The sequence below is a fragment of the Perca fluviatilis genome, chromosome 24 (genome assembly GCF_010015445.1).
Source record: "Perca fluviatilis chromosome 24, GENO_Pfluv_1.0, whole genome shotgun sequence".
In the NCBI taxonomy this organism is placed as follows: Eukaryota; Metazoa; Chordata; class Actinopteri; order Perciformes; family Percidae; genus Perca; species Perca fluviatilis.
Genome location: NC_053135.1, coordinates 24748 through 39747, shown reverse-complemented (window position 1 = coordinate 39747; position 15000 = coordinate 24748). Strand labels below are relative to the sequence as shown.

Genomic DNA, 15000 nt, shown 5'->3' with positions numbered 1-15000 from the left:
CCTAGTGAGTTCTCTGCCTCTTTTGACTCTCGCCCCTTTGTTGAATGTGATGATGTTGATTCACTTGTGCAAAGTTTCAACAACCACTGTCTGTCGGTCTTGGATATGGTAGCGCCTGTTAAAAAGATTTCAGGGTCACAGAAAAAGGCCCTCCCATGGATAAATGATAACATTTGTAGTTTTAGGAGAAAATGTCGGATGACAGAGCGTCAGTGGAAAGCCACTAAATTAGAGGTACACAGACTCCATTTAAGAGACATGATGCTGGATCTGAATGAATTGATAAAGCAGGCTCGCTCAGCTTATTTTTCTAACCTTGTGTCAGGAAATAAGAAGAATCCAAAAGTCTTGTCTGACACCATTGAAAATCTTACTGCACCTTCGGCTCCTCTTGTGCCTGTGTACACACATGAGGATTGTAACAACTTTTTGTCGTTTTTTCTGAACAAAGTACATGACATTAGGGCCAGTGTTAATTTTCCACTCATCAGTATTTGTTCTACTGAGTTTTCACCGGTGTCGTCTTGGTCGTCCTTCACTCCTGTCAGCCTACAGGATGTGAAGACCATAACAGGAAATATGAAACCGTCTTCGAGCCCCGCTGACATTGTCCCAACAACTTTATTGTTGAAAATGTTTGATATTGTCGGCCCCTGTGTGGAAAAAATAATTAACTTGTCACTTAGATCTGGCTCAGTCCCCAGCTACTTCAAACACGCTGTGGTAAACCCGATCCTTAAAAAGCCCAATCTTGACCCTTCAGAACCTAATAACTACAGGCCCATATCTAAACTTCCATTTATCTCCAAAATTTTGGAAAAAGTAGTGGCATGCCAACTGACCTCCTTTATGGAGCAGCACAACCTGTTTGATACTTTTCAGTCTGGTTTTCGAAAATTACATTCCACTGAAACAGCCCTTATCAAAGTCTCTAGTGATGTGATGATGGCATCAGACTGGCCGCTACACTGTACTTGTACTCCTTGATTTGACTTCTGCTTTTGACACTGTGGATCACAGTATACTGATCAATCGGCTTCAAAATGAGATGGGACCATCAGGATCTGTCCTTCAGTGGTTCTCTTCCTATATTCATGGCAGAACCTTTAATGTTGCTGTAAACAATGTACAGTCTGATGTGACCAATTTGTCCTGCGGAGTGGCACAAGGGTCAGTTTTGGGTCCTATTTTGTTTTTGCTGTACATTTTGCCACTTGGTCAAATTATTGGTTGCTTCAAGGATGTATCATATCATTTCTATGCCGACGATGTCCAGTTGTGTTGTTCTTTTAATGATGCTGAACTCCATCGTTTGTCTCTGTTCCTAGAGTGTGTGTCCTCCATCAAAGACTGGCTGGCCACTAACTACCTGCAGATAAAAATCAAACAAGACTGAAACGCGCTGATCTTTGCTCCAGACCATAAGATCCCACTGATCAAACAGCACCTTGGCTCTCTGGGCCTCTCTGTCAAATCCAGCCTCCAGAAACTTGGGGGTTGTGTTTGACCAAGCCACGCTCTTTGGAGACACACTCAAAGCAGCTCGTCCGAAATTGCTTTTATCATCTTAGGAACATCTGTAAAATACGCAAAAATATTGTCAAAAAGGATCTGGAAATGATAATTCACGCTTTCCTTATCAACAAGACTTGACTACTGCAATTCTGTTTTTACTTGTCTGAATAAGTCTGCCCTGAACAAATTGCAAATTGTTCAAAATTCTGCTGCTAGGCTTTTAACAGGTGCTCCTCGAAGGTCTCATATCACTCCAGTCTTGTCGGCTCTCCATTGGCTCCCTGTAAAATTCAGAATTGATTTTAAGATTTTAGTACTGACTTTCAGAGCCTTAAACGGTCAGGCCCCACAGTACATTCTGGACCTTTTGAAGCCATATTCCTCTGGCCGGACCCTTCGGTCCGCTGGCCAGAACCTGCTTTTAGTCCCAAAGACTCGTTATAAGACTCGAGGGGACCTGTCTTTTGAGTCTGTTGCTCCCAGACTGTGGGACGTCCTGCCCCTGTCCATGCGTCTGGCAGACTCTGTTGTCTCTTTTAAAAAGAATCTGAAAACATGTTTATTTAGGAAAGCTTTTGGTTGATGGGTTTTCACTAGTGTCACTTTAATTTTACATATGTATATACATTTTATATTGTTTGTGTTACCTATTCTTTTGTACAGCACTTTGTGATTTTATCTGTGAAAAGCGCTTTGTAAATAAATTTTACTTACTTACTTACTTACTTACACAGACAGAGACACACACATATATACACACACAGAGACACACACAGAGACACACACACACACAGAGACACACACACACACAGAGACACACACAGAGACACACACACACACAGAGACACACACACACACAGACACACACAGAGAGACACACACACAGACACAGATACAGACACACACAGACACACACATAGACATACACATACAGACAGACACACACACACACACACAGACACACACACACACAGACACACACACACAGACACACAGACACACACACACACAGAGACACACACACAGACACACACACGACATTACATCATTACACCAGGAAACACACACGATGTTTGTGACCTTATTTGGTGCTTCTTTGTCGGTATTTTAAAACGCCGTCTTGGTATGGCGAGCACGTTTACCATTTAAAAGCTAAGTGTGACCGTCCGGAATTAACATCGTAGATATCGCCAACGTCTCTACGACTAGTCGTAATCACATTTTGGATGGTTGGAACTGTCATTCAAGATATCCGTAACGTAATTGTGACTAGTCGAAACGACAGTTAGAGATATCTGTAATTAATGTGCAGAGATATATGTAATTAATGTGCAGAGATATCTGTAATTAATGTGCAGAGATATCTGTAAATAATGTGCAGAGATATCTGTAATTAATGTGCAGAGATATCTGTAAATAATGTGCAGAGATATCTGTAAATAATGTGCAGAGATATCTGTAAATAATGTGCAGAGATATCTGTAATTATTGTGCAGAGATATCGGTAATTAATGTGCAGAGATATCTGTAATTAATGTGCAGAGATATCTGTAAATAATGTGCAGAGATATCTGTAAATAATGTGCAGAGATATCTGTAATTAATGTGCAGAGATATCTGTAATTAATGTGCAGAGATATCTGTAATTAATGTGCAGAGATATCTGTAATTAATGTGCAGAGATATCTGTAAATAATGTGCAGAGATATCTGTAATTAATGTGCAGAGATATCTGTAATTAATGTGCATGACATTGCTCTATTTTAGATATCAATCAGTGCTAATTACAAGTTTCCAGTTAACAGGTGCTCCGCCTAAAGTGCGTTGCGGGCCTAATTTGCATACAGGTATCTGCAACGTCATTTCGCCTAGTCAAAACTCAAATTCAACTGACTAGGCAGAATGAAAGTTACAGATATCTCAAATTTTAGATATCTCTAATCAAAATTAATTTCGATATATCTATAACTTCATAATAATAGATATCTACAATTAAATTGTGACTATCCCTAACTGCAGTTTGAGATATCCTCAACTCCATTTTGACTAGTCAAAACTTAATTTAAGATATCTCAAAATGAACATGTAGATATCTTGAATTGAGGTGAATTTAAGATATCTGGAACTGGAGTTGTGACTAGTCAGAGTCAAACTGAATTACAGATATCTACAGCACATATCCAGACTAGCTGTTAAATTTTAAAAAGGCTTGCCATAGTTTTGATGCTATGTGTTTGTCCCCCAGACCTTGTTCCACGTCGTCGACAGACGCACGGGGAAGGCCGTGTCGACCCGTTACTACGGCGACGCCTTCGTGGTCTTCCACCACGTGAACGCGTACGAGGACGGCGACCACCACGTGGTCCTGGACCTGATCAGCTACCGGAACAGCAACCTGTACGAGATGTTCTACATCAGGAACCTGAAGCTGGAGACCAGCAGCTTCATCGAGGCCAACAAGGACTTCTCTCCTCCGGTCTGCCAGCGCTACGTGCTGCCGCTGCACGCACACACGGTACACACACACACACACACACACACACACACACACACACACACACACACACACACACACATACACATACACATAACAATTATATACACACACACACACACACACACACACACACACACACACACACACACACACACACAATTATACACACACACACACACACACACACACACACACACACAATTATATACACACACACACACACACACACACACACAATTATATACACACACACACACACACACACACACAATTATATACACACACACACACACACACAAACACACACACACACACAAATTATATACACACACACACACACACACACACACACACACACACACACATTAATAATAACACATATATACACACACACACACACATATATACACACACACACACACATCACAAACACACACACATATACACACACACACACACACACATACATATATATACACATCACACACACACAAACACAAATATATATATACACACACACACACCACACACATATATATACACACACACACAATATATACACACATATATAAACACATAAAAAAAAATAAATAAATCACCAAAAAAAAAAACAAATCATCAAAATACACAAAAACAAAACAACCACACATACATACAACACAACATCAATACAACAATAAATACATCACTATAAAATATCAAAAATATCATATCAAATACAACACAAATACAAATATCAAACAACACAAAAAAAAAACACACACACCACAACTAACACAAACTACACACAAAATCAAAAAAAAATAAAAACAAAAAAACACACACACAAAACACCACACAATACACACACCCAAAACAAAACACACAAAAATAATAAAAAAACAAACAAAAACTTAACAAAAAAAAAAAAAACCAACCACACAACACTACAAAAACCCCACACAACACACTAACAACACACAACACACCACCAACAAATCCCCCCCTACAAATAATCCCCCCCAACACACACCACACCCCCCCACACCCCCCCCACACACCCCAATACCCCCCCCCCCAACAAAAAATACACACCCCCCCCACAACCCCCCCCCACAAATAATACCCCCCACACCCACACATAACCAAAACATACCCTACACACACGTTACACCCCACCCCACACCACAACAACACAAACACCAACCACAAATACACCCTACAACAACCACACACATAACAACAAAAAACGGTCAACTATTTTCAGACAAAAGTCACAATATTTTAGGAAAATATATTTTGTGACTTTTACTTTGAAAATATTCTGACTCGTTCCCCTCGACATTAGAACTTTAATTCCTCAAAATATTTTGACTTCTATTTTTTCAAGAAAACAGTCAGACTTTTATTTTGAAAATATCAGTAGATTCAGACTCATTAATGAGACCAAACGGAGGCTAATTGATTCCTAAAAACGTGTCCCAGCCGTGTGTCTCGAGCTGTGTTGAGTCTACATGTTGATGAGAGTCTAAATCAAGTCTTGACTCAGTCAGACAGCACATTTAGGAGATTATTTAGGAGGAAATGTTTGCTCTTACCTGCTGCCTCAGCTACACACCTGCTGCTGCTGAGCGGCCTGACCGGAAGTGACGTCACTAACTAGAGGAGGGGCTAAGCCCTCATGTCTCCACATTATATAAAAATACTTTATATATATATATATATATATATATATATATCACATACAAATCTTTAATGATTTAAATACTGAAACTTAATCAATATAAGATTTTTTATTTTTAATCGAATCAAAACTTTATTGTTTAAAATGAAAACAGAAAAACAGAAAAACTTCGCCAGCATCACTTCAAACAGAAATGTCGAAGAAATCGCAAAATACGTTAAAAACAGACTGAGAACATATCTCTTCAAGATGGCTTATAGACCGACTGGTCAGAGACTGGTCAGAGACTGGTTAGAGACCGGTTAGAGACTGGTTAGGGACTGGTTAGGGACTGGTTAGGGACTGGTTAGAGACCGGACTGGTTAGAGACTGGGTAGAGACTGGACTGGTTAGAGACTGGTTAGAGACTGGTTAGAGACTGGACTGGTTAGACTGGTTAGAGACTTGGTTAGAGACTGGACCGCGCCGCCGGACCGGATGTGGTTAGGGACTGGTTAGAGACTGGTTAGAGACTGAACTTAAAATACTGGCTAGAGACTGGTTAGAGACGGCTAAGCTAGAGACTGGACTGGTTAGGGACTGGTTAGAGACTGCGGGAGAGACTGGACTGGTTAGAGACTGCTTAGAGACCGGTTAGAGACTGGACTGGTTAGAGACTTGTTAGAGACTGGTTAGAGACTGGACTGGTTAGGGACTGGTTAGAGACTGGTTAGGGGGTACATAGCTTAAAAACACTGTTCAAAGGAGGAGAACTTTATAGAACCAGCTGGAGGACTAATGCTGTAGACTACACCGAGCTGACCCCTGAAGAGTTTGTGTAATGTATGATGATGATGATGATGAAGATGATGATGAAGCTGATGATGAAGATGATGATGATGGTGTGTTCCAGGAGTCTCCCCGAGGGTCTAACCTGGTAACTCTGACCGACACCACGGCCACCGCCGTGGTGCAGGAGGACGGCTCCGTCTACTGCCGGCCAGACGCTCTGTTTGAAGGTTCGTTAATCTGCACGGTTACAGTAACTAACGAGGCCGTAACTAACGTGACTGACACACACACAGAGACACACACACACAGACACAGAGACACACACACACACACATTTAATCCTCTAACAACTAACTAACCAGTCTGTAACTAACGATTGTGAGGTAACTAATGAGACTGTAACTAACGAGTGTGAGGTAACTAACGAGACTGTAACTAACGAGACTGTAACTAACGAGTGTGAGGTAACTAATGAGTGTGATGTAACTAACGAGTGTGAGGTAACTAACGAGGAAAAAGGGAAAGGGAGGAAGAAAGAAAAAGAGTGTGATAAATAATGAGATTGTTAATATTAAGTGTGAGGTAACTGAATAGACTGTAACTAACGAAAGTGTGAGGTAACTAACGTAGACTGTAAACTAACTAGACTGTAAACTTAACGACTGTAACTAACGAGTGTGAGGTAACTAACGAAGTGTGAGGTAAACGAACGAGACTGTAACTAACGAGTGTGAGGTAACCTAAACGGTGTGTAGGCTAATGAGACTGTAACTAACGAGTGTGAGGTAACTAACGACTGTAACTAACGAGACTGTAACTAACGAGTGTGAGGTAACTAACAAAAAACAAATAAGACTGTAACTAACTAGACTGTAACTAACGAAAGTGTGAGGTAACTAACGGTTGTGTGTGAAACTAACCGGAATGTGACGTAACTAACCAGTTTGAGGTAACTAACGAGACTGTAACTAACGAGACTGTAACTAACGAGTGTGAGGTAACTAATGAGTGTGATGTAACTAACGAGTGTGAGGTAACTAACGAGTGTGAGGTAACTAACGAGACTGTAACTAACGAGTGTGAGGTAACTAACGAGACTGTAACTAACGAGACTGTAACTAACGAGACTGTAACTAACGAGTGTGAGGTAACTAACGAGTGTGAGGTAACTAACGAGACTGTAACTAACGAGTGTGAGGTAACTAACGAGTGTGAGGTAACTAATGAGACTGTAACTAACGAGTGTGAGGTAACTAACGAGACTGTAACTAACGAGACTGTAACTAACGAGTGTGAGGTAACTAACAAGACTGTAACTAACGAGACTGTAACTAACGAGTGTGAGGTAACTAACGAGTGTGAGGTAACTAATGAGACTGTAACTAACGAGTGTGAGGTAACTAACGAGACTGTAACTAACGAGACTGTAACTAACGAGTGTGAGGTAACTAATGAGTGTGATGTAACTAACGAGTGTGATGTAACTAACGAGTGTGAGGTAACTAACGAGTGTGATGTAACTAATTATTGTGAGGTAACTAACGAGTGTGAGGTAACTAACGAGTGTGATGTAACTAACGAGTGTGAGGTAACTAACGAGACTGTAACTAACGAGTGTGAGGTAACTAACGAGACTGTAACTAACGAGTGTGAGGTAACTAACGAGTGTGAGGTAACTAACGAGACTGTAACTAACGAGTGTGAGGTAACTAACAAGACTGTAACTAACGAGTGTGAGTTAACTAACGAGTGTGAGGTAACTAACGAGACTGTAACTAACGAGTGTGAGTTAACTAACGAGACTGTAACTAACGAGTGTGAGGTAACTAACGAGTGTGAGGTAACTAACAAGACTGTAACTAACGAGTGTGAGGTAACTAACAAGACTGTAACTAACGAGTGTGAGGTAACTAACGAGTGTGATGTAACTAACGAGTGTGAGTTAACTAACGAGACTGTAACTAACGAGTGTGAGGTAACTAACAAGACTGTAACTAACGAGTGTGAGGTAACTAACGAGACTGTAACTAACGAGTGTGAGGTAACTAACGAGTGTGAAGTAACTAACGAGACTGTAACTAACGAGACTGTAACTAACGAGTGTGAGGTAACTAACGAGACTGTAACTTAACGAAAGGTTGAGGTAACTAACTGAGATGTGTAACTAACGAGTGTGAGGTAACTAACAAGACTGTAACTAACGAGTGTGAGGTAACTAACGAGACTGTAACTAACGAGTGTGAGGTAACTAATGAGACTGTAACTAACGAGTGTGAGGTAACTAACGAGTGTGAGGTAACTAACGAGTGTGATGTAACTAACGAGTGTGATGTAACTAACGAGTGTGAGGTCTCCTGCAGGGCTCGAGCTGCCGGCCATAAACTACAACTTCAACGCCAAGAAGTACCGATACTTCTACGGCTCTCGGGTGGACTGGTCACCTCATCCTAACAAGGTCACACACACACACACACACACACACACACACACACACACACACACACACACACACACACACACACACACAGAAAGACACACACACACACACAGAGACACACAGAGACACACACACACAGACACACACACACACAGAGAGACACACACACAGAGAGACACACACACACATACACAGATACACACACACACACACAGACAGACACACACACACACACACACACACAGAGACACACACACACACATACAGAGATACACACACATACACACAGACACACACACACAGAGACACACACACACACACACAGAGATACACACACACATAATCACAGAGACACACACACAGAGACACACACACACACACAGAGATACACACACACATACACACAGACACACACACAGACACACACACACACACAGAGATACACACACACATAATCACAGAGACACACACACAAAACACACACACAGATACACAGACACATATATAAATACACATATGTATATATATATGTGTGTGTATTAATGTGTGTATATGTGTGTATTTGTCCCCAGATGGCGAAGGTGATATCGTCAGCAGACCCACGTGGAGTGGTACCAGGAGAACTGCTACCCATCCGAGCCGGTGTTCGTGTCGCCCGGGGCAACGGAGGAAGACGACCGTGAGGGATGAAGCCGAAATTAAGGATGACATCATCACCTTTAATTTGATGAATTATATTACGAGACTAGACTCGGTTCTAAAGGAGTACGCTGATCGGTTTCCTTATCGAGGCTCTCTGGAGAAATATTTAGACGCTTATTGTCGTCTTTTTAAAGTATATTTTTTTTTTTGACAAATTTTTTTTTATGTTTTCGTCACTTTTTTGTAAATTTTTGTCGCTTGTTTCAACATTTTGGCCGTTATTCCAGGACCCCCTCAACGTGAGCACAAACAGGCTTTATATATTCCACAGCTCCTGTTTTAGATTAGATTCAACTTTAACTTTATCGTCATTGAGCACAAAGACAGAGACATGCAGTCAGCGTCCAATCAGAAGGGCTGAAACAGCCCAAAAGGGGACTTTTTGTGTGTTTCTTTGGACATTTTTTTAATACATTTCATTGAGGTTTTTTGGACATTTTTTCCTAGTGTTTTTGGACATTTTTTTCGAAGTTTTTTGGACATTTTTTCCTAGTGTTTTTGGACATTTTTTCCTAGTGTTTTTGGACATTTTTTTCGAAGTTTTTTGGACATTTTTTCTAGTGTTTTTGGACATTTTTTTCGAAGTTTTTTGGACATTTTTTTCGAATTTGTTTTGGAAGTTTTTTGGACATTTCTTTTTAGTTTTTTTGGACATTTTGTTCGAAGTTTTTTGGACATTTTTTTTTAGGGTTTTTTGGACATTTTTTTCCGAATTTTTTTGGACATTTTTTCCGACGTTTTTTGGACATTTTTTTGGACATTTTTTTCGAAGTTTTTTTGCTACTGTTTTGCTTTTTCTGAAGTTTTTGCCGTTTTTTTTCGACATTTGTCGTCTCTTGATGTTCTGTTGTTTTCGTTGTTGAGTTTTTTTGGCGCCAACCGCGGTCAGACCCCCCCACAGGTCTACCCCCCCCTCCCAGGTCTGACCCCCCCTCTTCTCTCTCCTCTCTCCTCCAGGCGTCATCTTGTCCTCCGTCGTGTCTCCTGATCCCTCCATCTCTCCGTTCCTCCTCGTCCTCGACGCCAAAACCTTCACGGAGATCGCCAGAGCCTCCGTCCCCGCCAGCGTGCACATGGACCTGCACGGACACTTCATCCCCGCCGCCAACGCCGTCTGACGCCCAGCACGCCCAATTTTTTTTTTTTTAAGTTGATAAAAAAGGGTAAAAATACTCAGAATTCCTTAATTTTTGCCGCTTTTTTCAACCTTTTTTGGACAATTTCTTCTGGTTTTTTTTATTGACAATTTGTTTGATGTTTTTGACAATTTTTCCTGCATTTTTTTGGACATTTTTTTTTTGGAGAAAATAATTCTACGTTTTTTGGACGCCATCCAGCACGCCAAAAAAAGCCCAAAAAAAGTTGGTAAAAAAAATTTAATTAGTAAAAAATAAACTCGGGATTCCCAAATTTTTGCCGCTTTTTTCAACGTTTTTTGGATAATTTTTTTTCCGGGGGTTTTGACAATTTTTCAGCGTCTTTTTAGACAATTTTTTCGAGTTCTTTTTCAAATGTTTTCATTTAATTTTTTTGCCAATTCTTTCAATTTTTTTGACATTTTCTTTGAGTTTTTGACAATTTTTCGAGATTTTTGGAGAAAATAATTCAAAGTTTTTTCGACGATTGATTATTTATTCCTTTTATGTGAAGTCTGCTCCGCAGCCGACACATTATCGCCTCCAATAAAGCTTCCAGAGCCGTCCTCGTTTTTTGAACGAGGCTCCTGAACATTGAGCGTGTTCGTCCCAGATGTTTAATCCTTCTAGACGCTGAAAATAACATTAATCCTAAATGTTGTTTAGTCCATGTTATGTTTATTAAAGCTCAAACATGTTAATAGAGATTGTGTCTGGTTTTCTGTTACAGAAACAGGTTGTTTTTTCAGAAAGAAACACAGAAGTACAGTCTCCCCGCGTATTTTACCCCTGCACTCAAAACGAATGCAGGAGCAACACACAGCAACATGTTACAATCTAATCAGCTGATGATACGGTTGACCGAGGTTTGATACGTATGGACAGCGATGAAAACAACTACCGGGCTTGGGTAGACCAGTTTATAGACCGGTGCAGGTCCAGTTGTCTTCTGCTAAATTCCAAACAAAACTAAAGAAATGATATTTGACTTTACATGGAATCTGGTGGAAATATGCTGGCTCTATACACGCTTAAAAGTCCTGATTATTTACATGGAGTCTGGTGGAGTAGCATGCTGGCTCTATACACCCGCTAAAAGTCCTGATTATTTACATGGAATCTGGTGGAGATATGCTGGCTCTATAGCACACCAAAGTCCTGATTATTTACATGGAGTCTGGTGGAGATATGCTGGCCCCCCAACCCCCCCCGAAACCCACCCTACACCCACAAAACCCATCATGCAATCTGGTGGAATATGCTTCTCTATACACGCTTAAAAGTCCTGATTATTTACATGGAGTCTGGTGGAGATATGCCGCTTTTAATACTCTAAAAGTCCTGATTATTTACATGGAGTCTGGTGGAGATATGCTGGCTCTATACACGCTTAAAAGTCCTTGATTATTTACATGGAGTCTGGTGGAGATGTGCTGGCTCTACACACTAAAGTCCTGATTATTTACATGGAGTCTGCGAAGAGATATGCTGGCCTCTATACACTACCAAAAGTCCTGATTATTTACATGGAGTCTGGTGGAGATATGCTGGCTCTATACACGCTTAAAAGTCCTGATTATTTACATGGAGTCTGGTGTAGTTTGGTGATGGTGATTTCAGGCCTGTTTCATGTTAAACTAAAAAGGATCTTACTGTTTAACTACTATCTCTGTAGGGATCCATCCCATAATGTTGTCAGACTCTTAGAGACAGTGTCCAGGGTGATATTAACAGCAGTTACCCTTAAGTTTAAAACGGTACGTGTTGATATTGAGAGAAAACTGAACTAAAAAACTCAGCAGGTTTCATCAGAATCACTTTATTACATCACCAGTTGCAGCATGAACACTTTCCAAAATCTTCCATCCGGTGGATCGAAACTACAAACATGGCCGACAAACGGGCATGTTTGTTTTTTTTGTCAAGTCTTTGTTGATTTTGTGAAAGAGAAAAATACTTCTTTTTGTCCATCTTCCTCCTCCATACAAATCTCCGCTCCCCACAATGCACCCTTGTTTTGGGCTGATTACCGCTCCCCCTCGTTAAGCTCGTTAAGTCCCAAAGGAAGAGGGAAAGCGGGATAGGGGCGGGGCCCCGGCCAGGAAGCAGCCGCCAATAATCAGAGAAGGAGATAGGAACGACAACGTTGATGCTGGAAAAAACAGGCACGTTGGAGTTGTGTGTCTGTGTGTGTGGTGTGTGTGTGTTTATGTGTGTGTTGTAAATGTCGTATGTCTCTGCCCTGTGTCTCTGTTGCTTTTTCTGTGTGTGTGTGTGTCTGTGTCTGTCTGTCTGTGTGTGCGTTGTGTGTCTGTGTGTGTGTAGTTCGTGTGTGTGTGTCCCTTGTGTCTGCGTGTGTGTAGCGTCTGTCTGTCTGTGTGTCTGTGTCTGTGTGTATTTGTCTGTTTGTCTGTGTGGTATTTGTCTGTGTGTGTGTCTGTGTTATTTGTCTGTGTGTGTGTGTGTCTGTCTGTGCGGTCTGTGTATTTGTCTGTGTGTGTGTCTGTTTTTTGTGTGTTTTGGTTTTTAAATTTGTGTGTGTCTGTGTGGAAAACTGTTCGTTTCTCAGAAAACACTTTCACGTCTGTTTTGTTCCAGTATTTTTCTGTTTCCACTTTGCGAGTCATCCGGAGGGAAGTGTGTGTGTGTGTGTGTGTTCTGTGTGTGTGTATGTGTGTGTCCCTCTTAGATGCGATCTCGAAGGTCTTCTTCAGCTCCATGATCAGCTGCCAGTCAGTCTTCTGCTATGCTGCTCTGGAACCAGTTCTTCAGGAGCATCTACGGTCTTGCCGCGATTAGGTCTGAGTAACACACACATCACATGACACTCAACAGAGCCACGTCACACGCCCACACACACACGCCCCCCACACATGCACACACAAATATGGTACGCACACCATGGGGAGTAGTAAATATACCTGTGTTAATACAATATACCACGCGTTAGAGTTGTGTAGTATATCTGTGTGTGGTCTGTGTGTGTCTGTGTGTGTGTGTGTGTTCTCTGTGTGTGTGTGTGTTCCTGTTTCTCTTGTGTGTGTGTCTCTGTGTGTGTGTGTGTGTGTGTCTCTGTGTGTCTGTGTGTGTGTGTCTCTGTGTGTGTGTGTGTGTTTCTCTGTGTGTCTGTGTGTGTGTGTGTGTGTGTGTTCTTTGTGTGTGTGTTCTGTGTGTCTGTGTGTGTGTGTGTGTTTCTGTGTGTGTGTGTGTGTGTGTGTCTCTGTGTTCTGTGTGTGTGTGTGTCTCTGTGTGTCTATTGTGTGTGTGTGTGTCCTGTGTGTGCTGTGTGTGTGTCTCTCTGTGTGTCTGTGTGTGTCCCTATGTGTGTGTGTGTGTCCCCTTGGTGTGTGTGTGTGTATGTGTCCCCTGTGTGTGTGTGTCCTTGTGTGTGTGTGTCTCGTTCCTGTGTGTGTGTGTGTCCCTGTGTGTGTGTGTGTGTGTGTGTGTTTCTGTGTGTGTGTGTGTGTCCCTGTGTGTGTGTGTGTGTGTGTGTATGTGTCTGTGTGTGTGTGTGTGTGTCCCTGTGTTAATGTGTGTGTGTGTCTCTGTGTGTGTGTCTTGTGTGTGCCCTGTGTATATGTGTGTGTTTCTGTGTGTGTGTGTGTTATGTGTGTGTGTCTCTCGTGTGTGTGTGTGTGTGTGTCCCTTGTGTGTGTATGTGTGTTGTCTCTGTGTGTGTGTGTGTGTGTCCCTGTGTGTGTGTGTGTGTGTGTGTGTCTCTGTGTGTGTGTGTGTGCGTCCCTGTGTGTGTGTGTGTGTGGTGTGTCCCTGTGTGTTTGTGTGTGTGTGTGTCTGTGTGTGTGTGTGTGTGTCCCTGTGTGTGTGTGTGTGTGTGTCCCTGTGTGTGTGTGTGTGTGTAGTAATGTCCCTGTGTGTTTGTGTGTCTCTGTGTGTGTGTGTGTGTCCCTGTGTGTGTGTGTGTCCCTGTGTGTGTGTGTGTGTGTCCCTGTGTGTTTGTGTGTGTGTGTCCCTGTGTGTGTGTGTGTGTTCCCTGTGTGTGTGTGTCCCTGTGTGTGTGTGTGTGTCCCTGTGTGTGTGTGTGTCCCTGTGTGTAGCCTCCTCACCTTGCTACGTATGGAGTCCATTAGCCTCAGAAGTGGCGTCATTGCATCTTAGTAGAGAGCTCCCAGCCAGTGGCAGCAGCCTGTGCCCGGCTTGGCTGAGCCTTGCTGCCGCGCGCGCGCGCGCGCGCGCGTGCGCCGCGCGCGCACGCCGCCGCCGCCGCCGCCGCCTGCCGCTTGGCGCGCGCGCGCCGCCGCGCGCGCGCCGCGCGCGCGGG

General features: G+C 42.2%; 1 protein-coding gene across 1 annotated transcript in view; it reads left to right on the top strand.

Moving 5' to 3' along the window:
- LOC120554701 (beta,beta-carotene 15,15'-dioxygenase-like) overlaps positions 1–10952 on the top strand; it is a 25890-nt gene extending 14938 nt beyond the window's left edge. Inside the window, exons 8-12 of the mRNA XM_039793713.1 lie at positions 3761–4030; positions 6568–6673; positions 8807–8924; positions 9477–9562; positions 10543–10952. Of these exons, the coding sequence (XP_039649647.1) occupies positions 3761–4030; positions 6568–6673; positions 8807–8924; positions 9477–9562; positions 10543–10703 (741 nt within the window). The 3' untranslated portion in view covers positions 10704–10952. The remainder of the gene's footprint in view (positions 1–3760; positions 4031–6567; positions 6674–8806; positions 8925–9476; positions 9563–10542) is intronic.
- Positions 10953–15000: the final 4048 nt, after the last annotated feature.